A 16651-nucleotide genomic window follows, 5' to 3' on the forward strand; every position below is an offset into this window, starting at 1 on the left:
TCAAGAACTCACCACCATAGCTCAAGACTCTTGAAAAATAATAAAGGTTTTGCTAGACTCTTCTACTCAGAAAAAGGATGCTCAGGTTCCACCAAAGACAAATGTTGAAATAGAGGTACAAGTGCCAATAGATGATGTTTCACATTCATGCAGCAAGAAGAACCTATTATAGAGTCTACACAAGAAGAGAAATCTCAACAAGTGAGCGAAGATTTAGAGGGTGCACTTGATGTGGAGGTTGATTCTAATGAAAGTGCTACTGAGCCCTTCATGATCCATGAGGTTGATGAACATCTACAGGTTGTAGAAGTCCAAAAGGTTAATACTATGGTTCAAGATAAAATTGTGCCTGTTCAACACATTGATTTTGCGTTTCCAAAGGAGTTCTATGGTGTCGTGGAATTGAAGGTTATTCTACTCTCAGTGCTTCCTAGGGTGATTTCTAATCTGAAGGAAGTATTAAGCACCAAAGTCCTAATTCTTCATCACTACAAAACTCAAGGTCGAGTTTTCTTAAACTAGGGGAGTATAATGCAGGAGCATAACCAAAAGTTATTTCAATATTTTATTTTAGATTTTCCGTGGATAATTTCAAATTGTAACGTAGTTATTTGTTTAGTTTGGATTGGTATCTGAGTTGGTAAGGATTAGTTGTTCATCATTATCCTTTGTTTAGGATTATCAGATTAGTATTTGAAATTGTTTAGGATTATCATATTAGTATTTGAAATTGTTTAGGATTTGTTTAGGAGAGTTTATCCTTATCTTCGTGATTCCTGGGAGCTGCATATAAAGCTCCGGATGATTTCTTTTTTATGGACAGACAATGATTATTATTATTGAGATTATTTGCCGAGATTGCATTGTGTTTGTTTGGTGGTGAATCCAAACACCTTAGGTGGGAAGCCTAAGGTCTACGGTGGGACTAATATAGGTGGGAAGCCTAGGTTGTCCTACATCATCCATCCATCAAAGGTGCAATTATTCCTGTACCTCCATATCAGTCACAATAGCATAAAGGGGCTACAGTCCAAACAAAGGAGCTACAAATCAGGAAAATTATTCCACACAACATACAAAATAAATAATTTTAGTTTTGAAAGGAAAAATACAATGTTTACAAGAAGTATAATTCAATTGTGAAAAAACAGATTTTAATCTGTAATCCGTTTCCCAAGCCTCATTTGAGTAGCATTAAACAACATAAGAGAAGAACTAAACACTCCATTAATCATGTGAAACCTCAAAACCCCTAGAATCATCCAAATGATTAACATGCATGCCTGGCAACAGATAAAAGCATCATTGGAGTAGCATTAAACAAGATAAGAGAAGAACTAAACACTCCATTAATCATGTGAAACCTCAAAACCCCTAGATTCATCCAAATGATTAACATGCATACATGGCAACAGATAAAAGCATCAGCAATTTCTTACCGCAAACCAACTACAGTAGCTCATTAGCTCATCCGTATCAAGAAATTTGCTCCTAAAAGCACTACCTTCCAAGGCCACAGGAACAAGTTTTAGTTCTATGGGCCGCAAAAGTGCAGTCTTCTCAGCAACCTGAAGGCAGAGAATCTTGATGTATCAAGAGAAAATAACTAGAGAACTTTTCAATCAAAAAAATAAATATATAAATAAATAAGGAGGAATAGTATAGTAGACACTGCAAGTTAAGATTGTAACGATCTGCTATCCAAGAGGAATAGTTATTGACCATGGATGGCAAAAGAAAACTATGTGACACTTTGCAAATGAATTACAAACACCTCTTGTAATAAATAAACTCATAGAGGTAACAAAAAATTCTCATGATTAACTAAGGGTTGATAAATTACAGTATCTGAAAGAATAATTCCCAGGATTAAAGCAAGGATTCATAAAGTACAGTGTCTAAAGAGTTATTCATTTAATGTACCAAAACATAAAAGGAACAACATATAGACGATAACAGTTGACAGCCAAATAACTTTGCAGATATATGTTATGACAATATGCAGCAGAGTTGAACAAGGAAACAGACACTACCATCTTAACCAACTTGTCTACGATCAATTGACACAATTTCACTGATCTCAATGACAACATGAATGCTAATGTAAATAACCCATGAAACTGATTAGGCAATCACCTTAATCCAGTCTACAAAATCAATTAGGTCATTATCCATGGTTTCTTTTGCAGCATTGTGCAATATCTTTTCCCTCTCTGCTTGAGTTGGCCTTTGAAGATGAAATACTCTATCCATCCTACCAGGTCGCTGTAAGGCCGCATCAATTTGCTTGAGATTTCTCGTAGTAGCCATCAAAACAACCCCATCTTGTTTCTCAAACCTGCAACATATCATGATATAAATTGGGAATGTACAAGATGCAGACTGCTCCATTACTACTGATACAAAAGTTTCAAGTTTATTATCAAACTATATTGCAAAAAAATGAACTATGTTCAAGGCCAAAAGATTTAATGTTCACTTTTAGAGGCAAGGGAACACAAATCATATGGCTAAATGAAATTCTTATTTCCAAATACTCATTTAGTTCATTGTTGAATAGTAACTAATATGACAATGACATACAGCAACATGTGAAATTGAAGCAGCCACCAACTATGTATTTTCCTCAACATGAAGATGTATGAAGCAATTATAGCATAGACTGAAATTTTAAACATAGGTTTTAACAAGAAGCAGATAGGAAGTCCTTATAAATAAGGTTTAGAATAAATCCCGGAACCAAAAAAAGCAAAACAGGGAAAACAGATAGGCCATTTTAGAAATCATACAGTAAGACATACCATTATTTTTTTTGTTGGGGGGGGGGGGTGGGGGGGGGGGGGGGGGTAGGAGGATTGTTACCAATGAACAGAAAAAGTAGACAATACCCATCGAGTTCCACAAGAAGTTGATTAATGAAAGACTCATGATCCTGATTTTTAGTGTGAATGAACTGCCCACGTACACCAGCAAAGAGGTCGAAATCCTCCACAAATATGATAACAGGTGCCTAGAAGTGAGATTATGGAACTAGAAAAAGTTAGATAATAAGAAATGGAAAACTGGTCTGTTTCATTCAAGGATAAAAAAATCTAAGAATTCAAATTAAGCTCCCAAACTAAAAATAAATATAAAAAAACAAATAAATAAATAAATAACAAACAAACAAACAAGAAGAAGAAGGAAAACTATGATTTCAGCATCATTTAGTGTACGTGGTAAATATTCTCTAAGGGAACCCAAAAGCTTAAGCTAGTAGGCAGAAAGGCCCAACTAGTACATAAAACTATAACCAATCTCACAACCAACAACAAAGCCAGCAACAGATGCAAATGGGCCAAGCATGAAGAGACCGAAAAAACCATGCTCTACTACATGTTTAGAGAATTCAACCCAAAAGCTTAAGTTAGTAAGTGGACAGACCCAACATGTACATAAAACCCACAACCAACCCTAAATCTGAACAATTTCTGATTCTTTCTTTAACATCATTAAGTGCAAGATGATAAAGGCCAATTGCCTTAATGTATTGATAAGGCCAAAATAATAATATAACATATTTACTTAATTGTTATCAATGAAATAAGAGCAAATTACATGACCACATAATAACACAACTATTAATAAGCTAATAGTCTTCAGACCAAAAAGGGTGAAGTCATGTGTTCAATCTCATTCAAATATGTGCAAAATATCTGCCTACAAAAAATAAGAATAGTAACATCAAAGTTGCTTAAGAGATTCATTCTCCATTTTTGAAAAATAAACAAAGGCTTGCCAATGAGCTTTAGCTCAACTGGCACCTTCTCCCCTTGTAATTACTAGAAGGAGGGTGAGGTTGTGGGTTCAAGACCCACTAGGTGCGTGTGTAACTTACCGATCAAAAAATAATAATAAAAATAAAAATAAACAAAGGCTTCATTCCAAAATTGTGCATCCTATGTGGGCCAAGGTTCTTCATTTCAACTTCATGTTTCATGAAAAAAAAAAAAAAAAAAAGGTTTAACAAAAAACCTACTCATAGAAAAAATAATTTCAAAAAAGATCCAAAACAAAAATGATATCTAAAAATCATTTGATAATAATGATACATCTTATAAATAAAATGAAACCCCCTTAATTAGAAAACTTACCATCACAAAATGCAAATTTAGATCTTGTCTAAAGACAGAAAATTATGATTCACATTACTTTCAGCTTCTTGTAACTTTTACATTTCTAAAAATATAGAAAATTGGAAAGCTGTATATTTAACAAAAGTAAAATTAAAAAATTTGACACGCATATTCAAAGTTATGCTTCACAGAAATTGATCCCACACCTTTGTGTGTGTGTGTGTGTGTGTGTGTGTGGGGGGGGGGGGAGGAATATTCCTGATATATTAAATTCAATTTGACTGACTTAACTAAAGCATCTGAAAATTTATCTATAATGATTAGACCCAAACGCTATATCTACAAACTACACAACGGTTTTGAGCCCAGGTTGTTGCCTTAACTCACACATGATCGTGCAGATATTTTATAATAACTTATTCTGGAGAGAGGTAGGGAGGGAGAAAGAAAAGCCAGCAAAATGCATGCGTGTCATATGAAGTTTAATTCCTACTTGTATAATCTAAAAGGAAAGAATGAAGTTAACATGAAAGTTTAAGAAAGACAACCAAATCCCGTGCTGTTTGAAACAGTTCCCTAACATTCGATGCACTTTGGCCAACCCAGAGTCCAGCCTCCAACTGTTGGGCTTCAACTTTAACGACAGGCACCTTAGCTTCTGCAGCTATAGCCAATGCTAGAGATGTCTTTCCTGTTCCCCTCTCACCTACAATAAGAACTCCCTGCAACATAAGCATGAACTGCCTGAGAAGCTGATCATGTCACATCTCACATGTATATCTGCCTTTGAAACTTGTCCAAAACTAAATCTTAGCTTACAGCACCAACAAACATGTTCGCATCATTTAGGGCATATGGCTTAAGTTAAATGCAAAACAAAAGAATTTCAGAACCAAAAAGAAACAATAATTTAAAATTTCAAAAAATAAAAGATCTAGAGAAAAACATTTACAAACTCTGACACAACTAAGTAGCTAAGCGATCTCCAAATGACCCCAACAATCTCAACCTTGCCATAGAATCAAGGTGTTCAAACCTTTCTGTTAAACAGTTTTTGGTGCTATGGATGCCAAGAGCCTTGTAGCTCAACTAGAAACCTCCAACAAAGACTTCCATTCAAATTCTACCTCCCCATTGTATCTATAGGAAAAAGAAAAAGTTTTGGGTTCTATGGAACTTTGAGGAACATTGGAACTTTTTTTTTTTTTTTTTTTTTTTTTTGATAGGTAAAAAATTAGTAATTAGAGGAACAAAGGAACATTTGAAAAGCAGAGAAAAATATCCCTTGAAAACTTCATAGCATACAGTGAAAAATTTTAAAAATAATAATAATAATGGCTGCATGATACCTAGTCAACTGTGAGCACAGTGTGCAATTATTAGAACAAACTCATGTGGTTATATATTTGGTATTTAGAACTTAAGTAACAGAAATGTCTATTAAAAAATATAACTATGGTTTATTTATACATAGAAGTTAAAGAAATGTTTTTTTTTATAAGAAAAAAAAATTTAAACAAGGATAATGATAAAAGGATAGCTGATACATACCAAATGGTGTCCCTTCCCTATAAGTAAGTTCACAAGTTCAAACCCATCTTAGTAAACCTTTTTTTTTATTTTAATAAAAAAGCGTTATAATGAAGAACATACAAAACACACACACGCTCGTGCCTGCACACACACACACACACACACATTATTTGCATAATAACATACCCGAGGTGCACGGGCACCCATTTCTTGGAATGCTCTAGGATTTTGTAGAAATGCTACAACTTCATTGATTTCCTCTCTCATGGACTCAACACTAGCAAAGTCCTTCAATGGTATTGGCGGATTCTTCACCCTCTGCAAACAATCTATGGATCAGAAGATTTCTGTTTTAAAAATTCTTCTGATCTTAACAGAAGCTTTTTAGTGTAAAGTGTGAACCTTCATTCCATCAAAAGCAGTCCTTATGGGATCAAAGCCAGCTTTTTTCTTATCTTTGATTCCCTTCACCCTATACTTTAGATAGGTTTTCTGCAAGATAAAACAGAAATGATGACCCAATTTAGTCAACTGCACCTAAAGGTCCTGAAAAGGGAAGATGCACTACAGTGCAGAATATCAAACCACAAAGTACATATTATTACTTTTAGCTCAGTAAAGAGTCAGCTGTCCTGGAAAAATTAATCCTTCAATGGTCATCCAAGTGTCAACCATATCCAAAAAATATCCTTTCAGCAGGCAAACTTAAGTCAAACTAAGATAGCAGCTACCAAGCTATCTCGTTCTGTGATAGAAAAGATTTCTTCAAGGCTCCAATCAAAATTGTGCCCAATACACATTATATATCACATAGAGCACTTGGGATGATATTAACTTAACACAAATTATCTTTAGGATTTTAAGAAAGTCTAGCAACATGACATTCCCATGGTATGATATAAAAAAATTGTAAAAGCAAATTTGACAAAAAGAAATATTGAGTTTGCAGTCGACCATTAAGGTGAACAATGTGAGACAATTCAAAATGGGATTATAAGATGAGGCATTACATGAGTCAATTTACCAAAATAAAAAATAGATATTTATTGGGTTTAAAGTTTAATTATGGACTTCAACATGGGCCAACAGGTTGCAAAACCACAGCACAGAACTTTCATGAGAAAAGTCAGCCCAAGAGAAATGCAAATATCATAGCCACAAAAAACTCTCCCAAAACATAGTAATTATCATGAAGACAATATTGACAAGGAGAGATAGGAAACTACACGTGGAAAACTTAAGTCGGCTACCTGTTTGAGTGTTCTTGGTGTGGGAGGAAATCTATTCATTGTTGAATAAGATATTCCTCTTCCATCAAACAAAAATAGTTAAAAGTCTTAGATATAGGCATTATTCTTATGCGTAAGGTGCTTTGGCCCAAGAGGTCCTCCCATACAAGGAGATGATAAGACTCTTAGAAGAACAAGGAGCAGGTTCCCTTGAAGAGTAGTTTGATCATTCTTTTGGGTTTTAAAGATAGCCACATATGTGAGTTGAAAGTTTGTCCATTGTTTGACAAAGAGAGCACCACTAAATATATTGGCTCTATCAAGTTTTTGAGAGGCAATTCTGTAAGTTCGTATTGAGAGTCCATCATAAGAGTAATGGGATTTATGTTAGCTTATGTTTGTTAGTTTTATTTGAGAGTATGTGAGTATAGTTTGTGAGAGTTGGTCATGTAGTTAGAATTTGTATAGCTAATAATGGATTTTAGTTGGCGTTGTCTGTGGATAGGCATGAAGTTGAGGCAAGAGCATATGAGCCCAAAGCAAAGAAGGTCCAATAAATTATTTCATCTAGCCCGTAGTTATTATAAGACTAGTTTTGAGCTATATGAGCCTCTAATTTGATATTTGATTGTTCCAATCCCAATCCTATTATCTTTCTTTTTTTTTCTGATAGGTAAGAAAGATGTATATTCAAAAAACTGCTAAATGCAAAGTAGCACCAGCATATCCAAAGTACAAAAAAATATGGAAAAGCAAAAACATAAAAAAACACTGATTACAAAGAAGAAGAGAGTTAAGGAATAAAGGAAGAAAATCACTAAATGTGAGTCCCCAAGCCCTAGCACAATCAAAAAGGGAACCAGAAAAGAGAGCAAGTAGTCGCTCATCGAATCTATCCAAATCCTTAAATGTCCGCCAATTGCATTCCCTCCAAATACACCACATCAAATAAGACGGAACTAAATTCCATATGTGAGATGAATGCTTCACCAACCAATTTCACCAACCAAATAGAAAATTTTACACCGTACAGGAGGAGACCCATGAAATCCCAAAAATTCTAAAGACAAAGCACCACAGCTGATAAGCCTTTCGCCCTTTCCACAATGTAACAACAAATGATCCACTATCTCCCCACAACAATGACACATAATGCACCAGTCAACGAAGTCAAAGCCCCTAAGCCGCAAGTTATCCCCGTGAGAATCCTATCCCATGCAGCTGTCCAAAAAAAGAAAGAGACACGCCGGGGTGCCTTAACTTTCCAAATACCTTTCCATGGAAAAGTAACAAAGGAAGAGCCATGTAACTTATGATAAAAAGAGCGGATAGTAAAATCCCCGTTCTTTGTCAACTTTCATCTCATACGATCACCACCAGTCACTAAAGGTAAATTGGATGTCAAGAATCGAAAGAAATCATCCACCACATCTACCTCTCAATCATTAGGACCCCAAATGAAATGAACATCCCAAGTTCTCCTTATCCCCCGCTCCTTGACATATCAAAGATGATTCTACAAAAGTTTCTCTGTTTGTAGCAAAATTGTACAAGACCGGAAAAGCCAAATGGAGAGGAAGAACTTAGGTACAATTCCTTTAGTACAATGCATTAGGTTCTTCAATTAAAAATTCAAACACATGTTTGCATTGACTAATAAAGCACAAACAATATTATCTTTTCCAAGGACAATAAAATTTATACAACTATGTGTTTGAATTTAATTGGGGAACTTAATGTACTGCACCTAAGAAACCATAATTAAGTTTTACTTTTACCCTTATCTTTTTATTTTCTTTAATCTTGTTTGTTGCTAGAATTTCTTCTCAACCCTTCTTCTAGACTAGACCTAAGTTCTCTTCACCGCATCAAGTGGTATCATAATATAAGATCCTAGATCTAAGCAACAAAATTTAGATTTGAGTCAAAGGCTGCAACTTTAAGCTATGGTTGGCCATTGTAGGGGTCGTGGGAGGAGGGGGCCTAGGGGAGATCAAGGTCATTAGATAGAGATGGATGAGATGAAGCATATTATTGAAAAATTGTCGGGAGCCGTACAAGTTCTCCAAAGACAGTAACCAACGGGAGCCCATTTGAAGACTCTAAAAAGCGACCATGAGCCCTAGAATGTGCATGTGCCTCTAACTAATTTTCCCTCCCTTTTTCAAGTACTTCAACAAGCTTAGCAGATGCGGATCTAGCCACAACAACCACAAGGGACATGTGAAATGTAGCCCTTAGGCTTGGCTTACCTTGTGCCATGTCACTACCACATGCCACATCACCATGCCATGTCAACATCTTCAATGCATTGCATTAGACTGTTGCATCAGTGAGATGGTACTAGTGCATTTGAGTTGTGAAGGGTTTCCTAAAAGGACTTAACACAAGCTCAAGTCAAGGAAGTTTGGGCCACATAACGTGTTGAAGAAGATTAACTCAAATGCTCTGTTTGGGCTAGGGTTTGAGTTACTAACAGCAATTATAAAAAGTAGCCTCTTTGAGTTCAAGTAGACAATATTTTCTTATCTATTTCATGGAATTTCATATTTGAATAATTCTTGAGCTCTCTAAGCCTCCCTAGAAAATGATACTACCTCCGTCCCACATTATTGGTCCTATTTAGAAAATTCAATTTTTTAAGGGAACATCATTTAATGCATTCTCTTTCAAATAAAAATGAACAATTTTCCAAAATTATCCTCCTCAATTTAAACTCTTGTGAAAGAGGATGATTGACTCTTTCAATAAAGTAAAGGGTAAGTTAGGAAATTTATTTATTGACTTTTCAAAGAGTACTACATTTACATCCCAAAATGGAATAAAGGACTAACAATTTGGGACAAAGGGAGTATTTGATTGTTACAATTTGAATTCTATTTATCTCTCCTTAGCCCTTTTCAAGACTAGACCTAGTTCTCGTCACCGCATCAAGTTGGTTGAACAACATTGACCCTTGTGTCTTGTGTGGATTTTTTAATTTCTTGTTTCTGAATATGTTCCCACTAGCACCAAATTACAGCAAATTGGTATCAATCCTACAGCTATCACAACATACTTACAGCTCAGGCAACACTATAATTCTAAAATAAGAATTAGATATAAGGTTAATAATTGAAAAGGACAAAGACAATACCACTCTCTGCAGCTTCCGCAAATTTGGATTTTCACGCCAAGGCCCATAACCAAGAAGTGGTGGAATTTTTCTATTCATAAACTGGATGATATGAAACAAAACATATCCATATATAAAGCTTCTAATCAAAAACCATAGAAACCATTGGGTGTCATCTCTTTTTCGGGATTTGAAATTCCTTTCTGCCTCAGACTGCCATTTCAAGTACCATGTTGAGCCAACGGCTTGATCTATTTCCTCTGGCCATGCCATCCCCAACTGCATCCTTACCTGAAATAGAACAAGAATTAAGGGACATAATAATAACAATAGCAATAACAACAAGAACAATAAGACTAGAACTAAGTGTCTAAAGTGTCTTCAGTCAAAAGAATTAATACCGGGTAAGGGATTATAAAATCCACAATAGGAAACACAACCATCATCATTATGTCATCATTTAAATTTCTAATTTCCTCAAAAACCCGGTCCCTTGCATACAATACAATTCTAGTCTTCCACAACCCATTCAAGCATTGATGAGACAGCCTTAGAGTCAAGAGAAACTGTTGACGGAAGTCCAGCTCTGAAAAAGGGATCCACATCAGGTGAACAGTAGTTGGAATACCACAGGCAAGCATTTTCATATATAGCCCATCAAACCCTCCAAATTCCTCGAATAGCACATCAAACTCCTGGAATGAGGATGCAAATATTAAAAGCATACGGATATAACTCAGAGAAAAATAAAACAGAGAATACACATGTTAAACCTTAATGTCAAGGTAATATTCCTTGTCATCTCCTTTTAGTGCAATATACATAGCAGCCCAATCATGCCTAATCCGGGCATGTTCCACTAGTTTCTTGGACACAGCATATGGAACAGCTACCGGATCCATTTCCCACCTATTTTTCTCTTCATCATACCAGGTCTTTGACACCACTCTATCTCGGTCCAGCAGAATACGTTCCTAATGAACATTTGCAAAAATGGTGAATAACAAAAAATACTTCAAAATAATTGCAAGAACTCACATATCACAAAAATATGGCTTGAAAGAACATTACTTCCCATCAAATGTTCAAATGTATCTGAGATTATAATATATACATATATAGGGGTTTTATTAAATGCCAAGAAAATAGTTAAAAGGTTAAGTCTAGTTCACATCAATTTTAAATGCTCAACGGAGATCCTCAAGACTAATAGACAATCAAATATTTGATCAAACACACCCCCTATGTTTTAGAACCCCAATAAAAATAAATAAATAAACATAAAACTATACAAGGTTTCGTTTTGATATCAGGGTGATATGGCAAATACCAAAAAGAAAATTTAATGAAAGGGAGCATCTTAAAGTAATAGAAAGAACTTAATAGCAGATATGAGAACAAAATCCATTATTGACAAATTAAAGCAATCCAATGAGGTTGAATGCTTAAATTTATAAAATCTGAGCGAGGCTTTCAATTAGAGGTGTGAGTTATGTGAGCAAATGTTAACTTAATTTCTTGTTCCAAAATACTTGTTAGACAATCCCTCAGGAAAGAGAATGTGATATGAAATAAGAAAATCCACTACTATCCATAACATCAACAACCTCCCATTTCCGAATAAAGGATGAAATAAAAAAATCATTATAAACAAGAGCATGTGCTTCCTCCTGATTGACTACAGCAAATTCCATGTGAAAAAATACCTGTCTTTGCGCCACATACTGTTTACCAAAGTCAACATTTTCTAACAAATTTCTTTTTAAGTCTGCCTTGGCCTCTTCACGCCACTTCTTCCAACCATGGTATAAATGGAGGCCCATAGCCTTGGGAACCACAACTTCCTTATCTCCAAACATCCACTTCAACTCAACTTCTGGAAAACCCTTCACCACTTCCTCTTCGGGTGTGTTTACAACAAAACGCTTTTCATCACCAAACTTCTTCATATTTTTTCTTATACGAGCTTCCAGACTTCTTTGTAGCTTCCTTGAATCTGCAAGACCTTGTTTTATACGTTGCGCAAATTCCACTGACTCTTGATCAATGAAAGGCCCAAGATCTTCGCGCTCCAAGATACTAGGCAGAATCATTTGCTCCAAATGTTTTCTCCGTGCACTTTCTAAATCTCTCTGAATATCAGACTTTGAAAGTTTGGAAAGTGGCCTTTTTGGCAAACTGCAACCACATAGCACCCAATGCTAAAATAAAGAGATGAATCCCAAATTTTGAAGATAAATTTCATCAACACTACCAACATCAACTAAATAATAAAAATTTGAGAAGCATCAGGCAGGAGCTAATCATAGTAAGTCGAATGCAAAACTACTGACTCAATTGTGTGATAAAGAATAGTTACTTTCAACATCATATCACACAAATAAATATTTTCATCCCTCCAAAATTAACAAAAACTAATGCGCATAATTAAGTTCCCCCAGAAGAGATGCCCTCTCCAAAGAAAAAGTAAAAAATTAATAATAGTAAGTAGAGAACTACTAAATACCATCAGCCAATCATCCGGTTTCTCCTTTTTGACAAAATTTCAACAACCAATTTGTGGTCTATACCATAGCTTAGAAAAACAATTGGATGACAAAAACTTACAGATGTACCATAAAAAACATCAAAGCCCAAAAGTGAATAATCAAAGCAAATATTGACCATCTTCTCCTTTTTTTTTTTTTTTGTAAGTACTCATACTGGCTTCCATTTGCAAATCTAATAATCTAACTCTACATTACCAATGAAATTTTACAGCACCAATGAGAGATTATATGCCAAAAATTACATTACAGAAGTTTTCACTAATTAGCCTTGATTCTGGCCACAGTTAAAATGCAATTCCCACAATCTTATTCTGGACAATGCATTCATATTTTGTCATATAAACTAGAGCTTGAAAACACACCATTACAAGAGACAACACATTATAATCCCACAGCCAGTTTACTTCATAAGATTAGCAAGTATACTAAAAAAATACTTTCTTGAACCTTTTGAAGAAAATTTATTTTACATTCTTGAATACTCAGACCGAATTACATTCATACTAAAAATTGTCTTCTAGTTTTACCTGTCAGTACCCTTTTGCCTCATTTCCCGGGTAAACCTCCCCACCAACTGCTCGCATTCCCTCTCAATAAAACAAAGCTCTCTCACCCCAAAACTCATAGCCACTGTCTCCTTCCTCGCCATTTGATCCTCAATATCCCCAATCCTCTCCCAAACCACATTATACTCTTCTTCCAATCCCCTCAAACTCTCTTCCAACCTCTCCACCCCCACCCTCTCCTTCTTCTTCTCCTTCTCCGCCTTCCTCACCAATCTCTCATGCTCATTCTTGGCCTTCACCACCTCATCCACAATCTGATCCCCCCGCTTTTCGAACCCCTGTTTCTCTCTTCTCAACTCCCTCAACTCCGCATATAGCTCACTCATTATCCCCTTTTGCAACTCCTCTTTCTTCAACTTCACTGCCTCCCATGCCGCCTCCACTTCCTTTATCTCCCCATTCCCCCTCCTAACCTCCTCTATACTCCTCAATAGCACTGACACAGTCTCTAGCAACCTCCGAGTGTACTCTGAGTACTCGTGCCCCTTCGAACTCACTGAACTCAATCCCTCTTTCACATTCTGTTTTCTATCTATCCTAACTTCAGTAGCCACCGGAGCAGCAATTGCACACACTCTTAATCCCCGAATTGGAAAGAAACCAATAAAAATACAAAACAACGAGTACACAATAGGCTTTGCAATGCATTGTAGTACACTTTTATCAAAATTCACATAATTTACAATCAAATTCACATTTTTCTTATCTGGGTATTGGAAATTTGAGCTGCTACAAACTTCTAGCACCGATTCATATTCTGGGCACTGGGAATTTGAGCTGCTAGAGGCTTCTGTAGCTGAATTTGCAGCTGGGTTTTTGAATTTAGAGCCCCTGGAAGCTTCTGGGAAGGTAATGGAACTGAAATGGGTGGCAAAGGGTAAGAAAGTTGTGGGTTTTGTGAAGGATTTGGTGGGAGGTCTTTGGATTCTAATGCGGCGTTTACTGGTGAGTGAAGAAAAAGAAGGGGTTCCATATGGAGGTGGGCATTGGGAGGTGAAAGGATTGGTTGGGGGAAGTGAGAAGAGAATGGCTTCCATGAGAGAGAGAGAGAGAGAGAGCGAGAGACTATGGGAAGTTAATGCGTATAAGAGTAGTATCCATTTCAAGGTTTTGATCAGAGAGAGAGAGATTTAGAGAAGGGTTTAAGAAAGAACAGTGAGAGAGTGTGAGGACTGAGGTGAGGTTTTGAAAACTACAGAGAGATATAGATAGATGGTGACCCAACTTCCAATCTAGTGGCTCCAAACCTGAAATCGCAATTTAAACTCACGATTTCGCTTTTCTTCTATTTTTTGGGGAAAATTAAATATAGGAACTATTCCTTAGATTTAAGGGTTATGATGGAAAATGAAAATTATTTCACTATTCAGTTTATTTTTTTACTATTTATAGGCGTCACTGCACTTTTTGGCACCATTGATAGGTTTCACTGTACTATTTCAACTTTTACTTTTATATATAGTACTTTCAGCAATAATTTTTCAGTTTCAACAAAATAAGCAATATCCAAACACATCCTTAAGATAATACCAAGTCTTTTAGTCTTTAAGCACAATTTGATCCATTCTCAAAAAAAAAAAAAAAAAAACACACACACACACACAATTTGATCCTAAACAGCGTTAGGGACATACAAATTCTTTTATTACTCTCTCCTTTCTCTTCTCTCTTGTCTTTCTTTGACTGACTCTATCTCGAACCTCTTTTCCTCTGTTAAACCCAAACCCAGAACCCATGGCAAAATTTGCTTAATAGTAACTTTTTAGGAAAATTCTAAGTGAATAACATGCGGTTGAACTTATTTAGTAAAGTAGACTGTTTCTGGAACTCAAGTTTGACAAACTCGAGTTCCAATCCAAAATCGAGTTTACCCAACACGAGGTCCAACTAGTATAGGTCTATTATGGAATTTAAAATTATATATAAAAATAAATAAATAAATAAAAAACACGTGGAACTCGAGTTTGCTAAACTCGAGTTCCTGGTGGGTAAATTTTTTTTTAAGTGGAACTCAGGTTTATCAAACTCGAGTTCCAATTAATTTCAGCAACTACCCAATTGTCTCAGCTTTCATAACTCATATTACATACCATATTACATACACACAACTCACAGATCACAACTCTCACTTGTCCCAACTCTCTCCCACACCCAAACTCTCTTTGTTTACTTCACACCCAGCAACTTTCATTAATCATTCTACAAAATTAAAAGCTTCATTCTTCTTCAATTTGTAGGTAAAAATCTAAACCTTTTTCAAATTTTTTTCTGTTAGACCTAGTTAATATAAGTTTTCATTTGATAGATATATATACACATACCACTTTTATAGTGTTTATAAGTAATGTGTTATTTGTTCTTTGTAATGGGTTGTTCTTTGCAATGTGTAATGGGTTTTTCTTTGTAATGAGTTGTTATTTGTAATGTATATGGGTAACATGTTGTTATTATTTGCAATGTGTTGTCATTTGTAATGGGTTGTTATTTGTAAAGTGTAACAATTTTTAATTTTTAAAGATTAGCGACCATATAAAAATTTGTTTGAGTATAAAAATTAGAATATTTATATTTGCTTGGAGATAGTATTTTATATTTGCTTGGTTAATCATACAATATTATCCTTAATAAAAATTTGCTGGGAAATTTCAAAAATATTATCTCCAATGTTATATTTGGCAGACCATACAATGTTATATTTTATATTTGTTTGGAGAAAATAAAATTTCAATTGTTTATAATTGTTCAATGGACCATACAATGTTAGCTTTATATTTACTTGGAGACAATATTTTATAGTTCATATGGGATAAAAGTGTTATATTTGTCACTAACTTTTAGTAAACTTATTTGATTATGAATAGGCTTGTAATGAGTTTAATTGTTTTATATTTATATTATGGCAGGGAGCCCTACAATGATGTGACTCATGGACTGACGAATGAAGGGCTTGGTAAAAAGTTAGAGATTATTCAGTTAAAAAAACGGCGAGAGATCAATTTGAAGAAGTTGAAAAATTAAATTATGAAAGAGCTGGATTTGGACCGTCGGTTTCATGACATAAAAATTATATATCATACTCCTCATGCAGTTTTCAGTGACCGCATTGTTTTCAAGCCTATTGAAATAAAAGGAGACAAGCATATTAAAATTATGTTTGACTGGATAAACTTTACGCCCCAGTTAAAAGCTATTGAGTTGTATATAAGTGTGGAGCCTCATATAGAAGTTGCCGATGAAGATGTGCAACAAATAGTTTTTGAGGGTGGTGGAGGAGAAGAATTACAATCATTACATGCGAACGGTCATCCGACTCTTACCCCATGCACCGCAGTTAGGGGTTATATACTATCATGTCATGAGACACCAACTCCAATGGAGGTTTTTGGATTTAGTTATCAACATGAATATATTAAATCTCTAAAAGTGGAAGATGAAGTCAATGTTGATCATGGTAGGGATGAGTACAAAGAGATGATTGGAAGAGATGACTTCCACAAGTATGTTGATCACTATGAAAATGTTGACAATGTTCATAATAATGTTG

The 16651-nt window shown here is 35.2% G+C and overlaps 1 protein-coding gene across 2 annotated transcripts in view; it reads right to left on the bottom strand.

Moving 5' to 3' along the window:
* The window catches only part of LOC126717525 (probable inactive ATP-dependent zinc metalloprotease FTSHI 5, chloroplastic), a 30045-nt gene extending 15731 nt beyond the window's left edge, over positions 1-14314 (bottom strand). The window contains exons 1-11 of one of the 2 annotated variants that reach the window (XM_050419290.1): positions 13069-14311; positions 11699-12170; positions 10766-10966; positions 10394-10687; positions 10014-10283; positions 6051-6140; positions 5835-5966; positions 4664-4837; positions 2889-3010; positions 2137-2338; positions 1440-1568 (exon numbers count right to left, since the gene is read on the bottom strand). In XM_050419290.1, the coding sequence (XP_050275247.1) occupies positions 1440-1568; positions 2137-2338; positions 2889-3010; positions 4664-4837; positions 5835-5966; positions 6051-6140; positions 10014-10283; positions 10394-10687; positions 10766-10966; positions 11699-12170; positions 13069-14144 (3162 nt within the window). In that variant the 5' untranslated portion in view covers positions 14145-14311. Of the gene's footprint in view, positions 1-1439; positions 1569-2136; positions 2339-2888; positions 3011-4663; positions 4838-5834; positions 5967-6050; positions 6141-10013; positions 10284-10393; positions 10688-10765; positions 10967-11698; positions 12171-13068 lie in introns of both variants that reach the window. The other variant, XM_050419291.1, reaches the window with a different exon arrangement.
* Between the last annotated feature and the right edge of the window lie 2337 nt (positions 14315-16651).

Source organism: Quercus robur, chromosome 3 (assembly GCF_932294415.1).
Source record: "Quercus robur chromosome 3, dhQueRobu3.1, whole genome shotgun sequence".
In the NCBI taxonomy this organism is placed as follows: Eukaryota; Viridiplantae; Streptophyta; class Magnoliopsida; order Fagales; family Fagaceae; genus Quercus; species Quercus robur.